Source organism: Haemaphysalis longicornis, unplaced genomic scaffold, assembly GCF_048455015.1.
Source record: "Haemaphysalis longicornis isolate Haplotype H1 unplaced genomic scaffold, Haemaphysalis longicornis Haplotype H1 scaffold_4, whole genome shotgun sequence".
NCBI classification, from domain to species: Eukaryota; Metazoa; Arthropoda; class Arachnida; order Ixodida; family Ixodidae; genus Haemaphysalis; species Haemaphysalis longicornis.
Genome location: NW_027526361.1, coordinates 120443855 through 120454758, shown reverse-complemented (window position 1 = coordinate 120454758; position 10904 = coordinate 120443855). Strand labels below are relative to the sequence as shown.

Genomic DNA, 10904 nt, shown 5'->3' with positions numbered 1-10904 from the left:
GACAGAGGAGAAAGTTCTGACGTATGGGTTGATCAAGGAAGTCTTATTGTAATTGTATTGTCTCTTGCGGCGGTGAGGCGTGATCTGCGTAAATCTACCTTATCTCCTGAAGTGGTGTGAGCTCCTGTGCCCCGCTCATACCTGGCGACTTACACGAGGATCCCAGTTGTTTCCCACGACTACACAGAATAAGATCATGAAAACTGCCTACAGGATCAAGGCTTTATGCCTGCCCGCAGGCAAGTTTTCCGCTTACATAATGACGGCTGCGTGATTGCTGAATCTCGCCAAAAATCTCTAATGCCGGAGTTTATATCTGGTTCACTATTGCTGTAGCTGGTCTTTCTTGATTTCTGCAGTTTTTCGGAGACAGTATACATGGGAACAGCAACGGAATCTTTCAAAGGCAAGGGGGGGGGGGGGGGCGCTGCGGTCGCCGTGGAGAGCAGACGTGCTCCGCATGAGCTCCGCAGATTTCACTAATTGCGCCGAGTTAATTGACTTTGAGCGACCGGATTTCAACTCCATTATGTCCGTGAACATCTCTGGACTCTACTGACACCATTTTTGGCCCGGTTTACCGAGTGAGTTCCGAATTTTCGCCGATTACCGGTGAGCGCGGAACTAAGCCTAACTGGCCTCGCCTAGGCTTAGCTCGAGTACAGCCGCGGCGCACAGCTGCGCCGGCCGCCCGGAAACGCCGGCAGCCCCGGCGCTCGCCGCGCTCGGCTCCTCAACTCCGAAGATGGCCTCGACATCATCTCAACCCAACGCTGCTGTCACCCACAACCGTTTTGCGGCCCTCGCCATGGAGGACATGGAACTTGGCGCCGACGAGAGCAACAACACCACCACGCCGTCGAGGACGACGGAGGTACTCAACAACGCCGGCCGCACCGTTATCGCGGTCCAAGGCAGCGACCTGAACCCGAGAGACACCGCAGGTTGGAAATTCACCGCAACGAAGCAAGTAAGTCAAGTCCAACTTCAGCCCCAGGCTAGCAAGGACACTCAAAACAGCAAGTCAACCTCGCAGTTCAGTGAGAGTCAAGCAAAGCGAATCGTAGCAAGGGTTACCAAAGCATCGCGCCTACCGGTAAATCTACCGAAGGAGGAGCGGAAAGTCATCATGAGACCAAGGGGAGGACTCTGCCTCGCAAGGCTCGAGGTTGACGTAGTCCTATCGGCAGTTATCACAGCAGCGAGCGTTGCCAAAACCGTGGCCATGGCGGACACCATTTGCACAAACCCGACGCAAAACATCATCGTGGTAAGCACACCAGATGAAGATCGAGCAAACAAATATGCAAACGTACGCTCCCTGTACATCGGGGGCAAGAACTACGAAACATACGCTTACCGTACCGCCCCTCACGGTACGGCGAAGGGAGTCATCAGAGGCATAGCGCTGGACGCCACGGACGAACACATACAGAACGACATTGTGCACCCGGCCAACCCATTAGCGCTGGAAGCACACAGAATTGGCAATACAACATCGGTGGTCATTTTATTTCAAGGGACGAAGGTTCCGAGGAGTGTCAAGTACGGCCCGTGCAGAGTTCCGTGCGGACTCTACAAGCAGCACTACGACGTGTGCAGAACATGTGGGAGGATCGGACATCGCGCCGACGTGTGTCCCACGCCGGAGACCAAAATTTGCTTCGCGTGCGGCGCACCGAACCCGGCACCCGACCACGCCGGGCAATGCAAGCCACGTTGCAAGCTGTGCAACGGAGCTCACGCCACGGGGACGGAAGGCTGCACACGCAAATACAAAGTGCCCTTTGTCGTCACTCAGCGCAGATGGGCAAAGAAGAACAATGAAAGGTCATCACTATCGCAAGTGGATTTCCCAGAATTGCCCCCGCCCTCGCGAGGACAATGGAAACAACAGCAACAAAAGCAAGGCGAGACGCCTGGAACCCGGAGAGGGCGCAGCCGTTCGAGGAAACGCGATAAAAGCAGAGGCCGCTCCACGAGCCGGGGAATTACCTCGCAAGAGAAGATGTACTGCAACCAAGGAAGACAACAACCGGCGCGACAGCTCAACTGGGCCCAAGCCGCCAAGACCCAAGAAACGGTACACACCAATGCAGCGCTAGACCAAATTAACAGAGCGTTACGACAAGAAAATGAGCAGCTGAAGAGGAGCCTAGCCGAGCTAACTGCAAGGCTGAACTCATTCCTCGATGCGCAGAACAATCAAGCGCTGAAGCTGAGGGAGCACTCGCCCCAGCCAAGATTACAAGAAACAACCCCGCAACCCCCGGCACCGGAGGAGGAAAAAGATAACATCGAGATGGAAGCACAACCTAGCGCGGAGAACAACGACAACGCCGAAACCGAAACGGGAGAGGCAGACAGACCGTACGGACCAGCACCAAAACGGAGGGCGCTCGAAGTCGCACGGGAAAGACGGGTCAACATGAGGCTGGATAGACTCGAAGAACGCCAGGACCAACTGGAGGCGAAAATAGACCGCCTAGACCAGACAGTCGGAGCACTCGAGCAGAAAGTCGACGCACTCGATCGCAAGATGGACGTAATCATCCAAGCACTCGTTGCAGCAGGCATTATACCACAACGAGCGCTGAACCTAACCCAACCATAATGGATAGCACAGCTAAAAAGGATCAAGGTAACCACCAAGCACGAAATCAGCGCAGCGGAAAATTAATAATATGGCAATGGAACTCCAACGGCTTTCAGAAGAAGAAAGCACAGCTTCAACAATACATACTACAAGCCGAAAATACGCCGGACGTCATCATCATACAAGAAACGCTTAGCAACGAAGCACCGACGCTACCAGGGTACAGATCGTTTGCGAAATCCCCCCCAAGCGCCCATGACACGGGATCGAAAAAGGGGAGGGGAGTCTGCACCCTGGTGAAGAAGGGACTCATAGTAATAGAACACGATCTCGTGCCACGCAGCGCTATTGAAGACGTGACAACTGAAATCGTGGCCGGCAAACGCAAAAGGCGCACGAGCATCACGGTAGTCAACCTCTACAGCAACCCAAGGCAACACAAGCAAAAGTTTAAGGCACTCATCCAGAAGACGAAGCAGATCGCGGGGGACAACATCAATTTCATTGCAGGGGACTTCAACGCACAGCACAGACTCTGGGGTTACCCCGAAACCACCGAGAAGGGACAGCACCTGTTGGACGACATGACAGAAATGGGCTACCAGCTGATTAACGACCTGGAAACCACAACAAGAAACGCACTAACATCAACGCAGCGGGACACAAACCCGGACCTGACGTTTCTGGGCGAAACCACGAGGCCACTAAGGGTGAAATGGAGAAACACCGAGGAGACACTGGGAAGCGACCACAAGATCCTCGAGATAGAGATACCCATCCGAGGCAACATCAAGAAAAGCAGACAACAGCACATTGTGGATTGGCATGACTACAGACAGAAATTAGAAGCCAACGGCCCGGAAACCATAGAAGACATTGAGACATGGGCGAACCTGCTCAACGGCACGATCCAGAGCGCCACGCAAACGGTCGACGCCGAAGCAGACGGCGTGCAAATCGACAGCCGCCTAGCGCACCTCATGGAAGCCTGAAACTCACTTAAAAATCGCTGGAAACGACAACGCCACAACAGGAAACTAAGGAAAAGAATAGCACAACTTAACATCGAAATCGAAAAACACAGTAAGGTGGTGTGCCGGCAGCAGTGGCACGCTGTATGTCAAGAAGCAGACGGCCAGTTACACAAGGGCAAGACCTGGAAACTACTACGGCACCTGCTGGATGAGCAACAAACCAAAGGAACCCAACAATACATACTCAACAGAACCCTGCACAAGGCAGTCACAGAACTGGGCGAAGACGAGGTGAAAAAGCGCCTCAACAACAAATATCTCCCGGAAACGCCGGTGGATCCGTTACCGGTATACACCGGCGCGGACAACGCACTCCTAGACGCAGATAGAGGAGTGGGAAGTGCGTGCGGTGCTCCAATCGATCAATTGCAAGTCGGCGCCCGGGATAGACCAGATCACCAACAAGGCACTGAGAAATTTAAGTGATACGGCAGTATCCGCCCTCACTAAATATTTCAACCGGTGCTGGAAAGACGGAAAATTACCACAGCAATGGAAGACCGCCAAGACAGTCCTAATACCAAAGCCAAACAAGCCACCGGGTGATAATCAAGGTAATCCTAGAGAACCAGGAAAGCTACGAACAACCAGCTGAACCTTAGCTGATGCTATGTATATCCTCGCATAGACGAGCTAAGCGACTGTTAATTTTTGCAAAGATGATGACTGATGTGATGAAAGCCGCCAGCACTCTCGTCCCGATAAACCAGGGGATAAATGACCGCAAATAAAGGCGTTCTAAACCTTTTTAAGAAGTCAGCAGACCACCCTCCACTTTCAACGACAGAAAAATTAATTTCAGCTATACTAGTATTCCGAGAAGGAAAATTTGACATTCACCTCAATGCAGCCGTACGGCTATAAAGTAAAGCTGTACAGCTTTTTTAGAAGAATCTTTTCGGTTTAGGTGAGTTGAAGTTGAAGTTGAAGTTGAAATTTCAGTTTTCTGAGAATTTTCGCAGTTGAGGAAAAATACGTTCTCGTCCAGGATTCGAACCCGGCACCACCGACTGACCTAGATAGGCGGTAGTCCCGGGTTCGAATCCTGGACCAGGACGGCGAAGGATGCGGTACTGTAAGGTAATTTCCGCGAAGTGCTGCCAGATAACGGCTGAGAAGCATGCGCCAGCTTGTGTTCGCTGATCCCGCGATCACTTCCTCGGACGCAGCCGATATCCGCCGTAAGCGAGAAGAATATAGTTCGCGCTGCGCACAAATTTCCAATTAGGGAGTATAGTATTCGCCATGCGGTTTTTGTTAACATTTCAATTTTCAATCCTCCAATCAACCGCTAATGCATTAATAATGATTGACTGTAGTGTTTAACGCGCCGACATAACGCAAGCGATCAGGCGCGCCCTAGTGGGGGGCTCCGGATTAATTTTGACCACCTGGGGATCTTTAACGTGCGCCGAAATCTCGAACACACGGGCGTTTTTGCTTTTCCCCTCCATCAGAACGCCTCCACACTGATCGCAACCCAAAGGGATTGCATATGCCTTATTATATCGGAAAATCGTCCGCACGATGACGAGCTGCAGAGGCGAGTCAGTGCAACGACAGGTGACTTCATTAACGCGACAGCGTATTAGGCTGATTTTTCGATTCCAACGTGGCTCCTAGCCGTCCGCTATCAGCCGTGCTCATCAGGCGTCCACGGAAATCCGTCACCGCTGTAACCTGGAAGTTACAAGTGAGGCAGCATGATATGAAGGCTCCGCTGAACCTGTAATGTGACGCTACGGCAACAGATATTTGCAAAAAATAACAATGATACAACTTCGGATACGACCGAAAGGACACGCGTTTTCACCAGGTGCCGCGCCTGCGCGGTAGAGTTTGTTCTATGCCCAGTCGGTAGTAACATGCTCGGCCGACACGGTCTCCAGCCGTGCCCGCAACTTGCACCATCACACCAAAGCGTGTTTCCACCAGGAGATCAAAAATATACATTTCGGGTAATTCATGCCCCGAAGGTTCCCGTTGGCTACGAGGCATGTCGTAGGGGAAGGATCCGGAAGAATGTTGACCACTTTAGGATTTAACTTGCGCCAAAATCTCGACATTGTGGCGTTTAATTGTTTCCTGCTTTCATCAGAGAAATGGCCGCCGCAGCAGGGAATCGAACCAGCGTGCTTGGGCTCAGCAGAGTAATGCCTCACCCAATCAGCCACCGCGCTGTGTTTTTCACCGGGACTTATGCCGGCACCAACAGTGGGTGACCTTACTAAAACCGGGGACGAAGAATGAAGGGCCGTCTCTGAGAAATCAAGGCATAGATTATACGTCGAAAATTGCTAAAATAAAGCCCACTATAGAGAATCTAGTCCCAAAAGTTTTCAAAACTGTTTTTAATATTCCCACGGTTTTATCTCCGCTGCAAGATCAGTTTGCTAAACAAGGGATGGCGCCACGCGGCCAAGTTCAAAATCACCCTAAAAACAGGTTCGTATATACTCCCAGAGAACCGCCGCGTAGGAATGCTCGGTGGGGTTCTAGATAAGCGGGTAGTTCCCAACTCGCAATCGCCAAAAACAGCAAATCTTTAACCAAATATTGACCACACGCAAAACGTCCAACGAAGAGAAGAGCGAGAAAAAGGAAAAGAAACGATAAGACTCATGCAACCACTGTCCATGCCCAGTTACATTGCGCAGCCTGCCGTACCACAAATTAACCCGCACCAAAGAAAGTGAACCAAACACCATACTTAGGACAGCATATCAGGCAGTTATCAAGGTCACAATTTTTACCGTGAGACGACCCAACAAAGGGTGGACAACCAGCGTAACAGAATGAACATGAATAGACGGGTCTAGAAGAAGGGGACGGGCATTTACTCGACGGAGGAATAAAATGAAAATATTCGAAGGAAAGAACGACCTCGGGACGCGCAGGACAACAGTGCCGTGAAGGTCAATGGGAGAGGCCTTCACGCAGCAGTCGTCCTAAATAGGATTCTGGTGATAATGAGTATGAATAGGTCCTCTTCTTTTGTATTCCTACCGTATTTTAAGAAATCCGAGAAACCAGTCTCCTAGCACCAAGACAGTGCATGTAAAAAAAAATCACAGGTGCCATCAAACCCCGTTTGAAAAAAAAACAGGCGCCCCCAAACAGGCGCCCCCAAACAGACAAATAAAGACACGCACACCCCGCTTCCCCCCTTCAAAGGGAAACCATTCCACGCCATGATAAACATTGCAGAGCTCCAGCGACCCCGTAAAAATTATTTCTACCAAAAATATGGATACAATCCTACACAACAATGGCAGGCTCAAGTTCATTGAGGGGAAGGTTTCAATGTCATGAGACCCCAGTGCACAGCGACTCCGGGATGTACGAAAGCACGAGGCCCCATCGTTGTAGTTGACCACGCCTGCAATCTTTGTGACTGCATGACCCTCCAACATACAGGAACAAAGACGTGGAACTTTTAGGCGCCATCTTTTAGGCGCCAAGAAAATTTATGCAAGCTGAAGCGTTTGAATGATGAGAGCCTTATACATTTCAGTATTGTTTGTCGCGACATTTACACAAGAGCTCGTGTAATAGCTAAAAAAATACGTTTGCTTGATACAAGTTCCTTTACGCATAGCTTCCTCCTATAATTTTATTTTTGAACGCACTAAAAAAAACCTAAATTCTGTACAGGTAAACTTACCCGGGAGGTACCCAATCGCCAGGAAATCGAATTACGGCAACTTTTTTTTTGGTAGTTCGAAGTGGAAGGTCAAATTGTGGGCACTAACTGAAACAGGATGTTTAAATGAACAAATGACGACCTCAAAAGCTGGAAATCGAACACGTGTGGACGGCTGTTCAGTGTATGCGCTGGTTAGTGTACTCGGAGCGCATCTAAAGCTTGTAGGGTATCAGTAATTGCCCTACCTCCAGCGCAAACTCTTGACTCCACCGACAGGTACTTCGCGTTTCCGTTTACGATCCGGCAGATTTCACCTGTGGCACGTCTCACTAATAATTTCAATATATAGTTCTTCCGTTCTTCACTGAGAAATCATAGTCGACAATAAACAATTATCAGTGAGCAAATTTCTAAAAACCGTTGCCCCTATCTTTGCTCTTGTTTTGCCTCTCTCAGCATGTGCATGTTTCAGAGGAAAAGAGAGAGAGATACTGCCCTCCGTGTTCTGCATCGGCAATATAAGATAATGATCGCACTCGAAGTCTAATATTTGCTGGCGATGATGATGAGGCGTTATGACATATCCGAAAGCATTCACTCCACCTTTTATTAATTTTTGAGTGTGGGAGTAAATGACGACGTTCGGCTGTTTCTTATCCGGTCTTGCTCGTGATAAAGGCAGCTTATTCTGTTTTCGTAGCATTGAATCTGAGGGGCCATTACCTCGATCGCAATATGACACAGTTTCGCCAAAGCCGAAGCGAGACCTGACCAAAGCCAGATACTCTGATCAAGGGCAACCAGGGGAGATTTGACTGAACAAAGAGGCCCGTAAACCTCTTTCAAGCAGCCATAAAGATAAAATACAAGTTTGTTTCATTAAAAGACCACTTTTTCCTGATAGGAGCGACAACAATTTTATCGCATATCACGGAAAACACATGCAGCCGTGGTGGCTCCCCGGCAACCTTCTGGCGAGGGCTCTATGACGTGCCACAATCTTGTTTTTGCAATTGGCGGTCACTCGACCAAAACCACCGCCAAGAAACATACCTGTGCGATTGTAGTGGGGCCGATAGTTTTGTCTGATCGTACAATTGATGGTTAACGTTGTGAACATACTGATAACTTTCTTTTAGTCTTGCCGCCAGTGCGGCACTCCTGCCGTCGTGAAGGCTAACAATTTGAATTTTTGTTCTATTTCTTGCGCTTTGCTGCGTAAAATAAATTTTACGCGTGTCTGCTCCCTTCTCTGAAAATGTCGCCGAAAGATAATAGTCTTCTGCAGCCGCTGCGACGTCAATGCCTTTTTTCTCTTTCCTGTCCATCTCACACGCTCTCCCCTTCTGGTTTCGTTCTTCCGATAAACACAGGTTTGCTCAAGTGAATTCAGTTTTGAAATTAAAAGCTATATACTTGGTGGTCGTTTCCTTCTGAGCGGGCGTACTCCTCAGAATAGGGTCGCCCGTTGGTAGCGCCATCTACTGAAACCTTTTGTTACTGTTGAACTTGAAACACTGCCACAATAGGTAGCCGCAAGCGCTTTTTTCTATTTTGAGGTCAAATTTTCTTCATGGCGTATTTTTTATTTGCTATCGCAAAAATCAAGCAGCCATCTATTTTTATTGGAAGAACGATGCAAATTTTACTTATGCGCTGACGTCTTGCGTGAAATAGGCCTAATGCTTTATAACAGTGCTTCCATGTATGAAGACTACCGCAGGATTTAGTTGTTTGGAAATGCATTGCCTATATAAATGTCTCGTTCCAGAATTGTCGTAACTTTTGGCCGGGCGGCTGCATCGAGGGACAGACATACAGACGGAGAGATAGGCAGACACGCAGAGAGGTTAAACATTTTTCATTTATGTAGCCCAAGACTACAGTTTTTAAAACACCTTTTGCGCAGGCCATAGAGCTGCTTGAGTAACCAAAGCTTAGTTCTTACACACTGAACAGGCCGGTATTTTGTCTTCATAGCCCGTAGAAGAGTTCAACTGTCCGATCTCCTCCCCCAAAATTTCAAAAGCACTACGCTTAGCTATTGCTCTGGTGTAGTAATACGTGTACCTGCGGCCATTTCCCGCCTCTCAAGACCTGTGCTCACATTTCACTTGTTCATTATCATTCAACGGAAGTTCTCGGCTCCTTAAAACAATTTGTAATTTTTTTTGCGGATTTTTCACTTATGCAGTGCGTGAAGGTATGAGCGTATTTTGCAGCTTCTACTGAAACAATTGCCGATCCCCCCTCCGCTCGTAAGAGTTTTCTTGTGCACATTTCAATTGCTGCCGGCCATTATCCCCTGTCAGTGCGTTTAGTGAGATCAGAACCGCAAGTCCTGGCACGTGTCTAAAATGACGCACGTCAAAGTCGTCCACATGACGCGAGCTGAGCCGACCACACCTACACATGAGCATGTGTACCGGCTTAAAAAGCTTCTTAAAATAGGGCAGTTAAATAATATAGTTCCTCTTGTGTGAAACGCCGCGATATAAAAATAGCACATAAGGTCTGTATATATCCTGTCATCACGAACGTACGCAAACGCCGGGATGACTACAACCATTTATAAGTTGTTTAAACTAAAGGACAGCCTTAAAGTACAAAATATATGTCTGCTATCGAAGACGGGATGTTTGAACGACCACACGTACACCTTAAAACAGCGTGATACATGTGTACAGGTCATGTCTGTGACGTCTAAAGCATGCCGGCTAACAGTTTTTACGGGACCTCCAACAAGGGACTCCAACAAGGAACGAGGGAATTAAGTGTTTGAAGTATATGTTTATATCAGTGTTGCGGAGGTACCACTCCGGAATTGGAATGAATCCGGAATCATTCCACATTTTCACGACCCCGGAATGGAATGGGAACGGAATGGCTGCAATACTTGAAGGAATGGAATGGGAATGGAATTAAGCTCCTTTTGTCCGGAATGGAATGGAATGGAATTACATGTATTTTTCCCACAATAAAGCGCACTTCGCCATCCACGCCCTGTTTTGTCAAAATATGCAAAAATCCGCAAAAGATCCCACCATCTCAAGTTCATACATTAGTAAGCCGGAGCCTTGAATTTAACAATAACTCAGTACTGTTAAAATCTGTTGGCTGATTACAAGCACGGTATATTTATAAGCAGCGATTCTACTACAATTATATCCTTAAATACAGCGCTGCTACGAAGTTCGTCGCGATTCTCCGCCTAATAAATGCGACTCTAAGCCGTTGGTATCCGTCGTGGGGAACTACTGCGGTGGCATCCCCCCCTATCTCTCCCAACAACAATTTTTTACCTTGGCGGCGCCTTCGCCCCGGCTGCGAGCTATCTCCCCACGCTTCACTTTTGTTTTTTGCGTCCGGAACCGTCGGTGATCGCATCCCACCTCGCCGTCATCGGGACGCTGGCGCGGTGCTATAGTGTTCACTGCTAAATTCCGCATATCAGCTTACGCCCCATCTCCCTTCGCTCTCCGCCCTCCTCCCCCAGGACGTTTTGCAATACTGGCCCTCCTGTCTAGACACGCGGACGCCTTTGCCCGAAGCAGCGTCCACGAAGGCTTAAAATATTGGTCCGAGAATCCACCCAAAACAGGGGAGCCCATGTGATAGAACTGCCGTC

At 48.9% G+C, this 10904-nt stretch overlaps 1 protein-coding gene across 1 annotated transcript; it reads left to right on the top strand.

Annotated features, from left to right (window-relative positions):
• Window positions 1–435: 435 nt before the first annotated feature.
• On the top strand, window positions 436–2614 carry LOC144179973 (uncharacterized). The gene has a single exon (XM_077708388.1). The coding sequence runs from the start codon at window positions 746–748 to the stop codon at window positions 2612–2614; it is 1869 nt and encodes a 622-aa protein (XP_077564514.1). The 5' UTR covers window positions 436–745.
• The last annotated feature ends 8290 nt before the right edge of the window (window positions 2615–10904 follow it).

Coding starts and splice junctions, on each gene's coding strand:
- LOC144179973 (XM_077708388.1), top strand. CDS start 746: ATGGCCTCGACATCATCTCAACCCAACGCTGCTGTCACCCACAACCGT.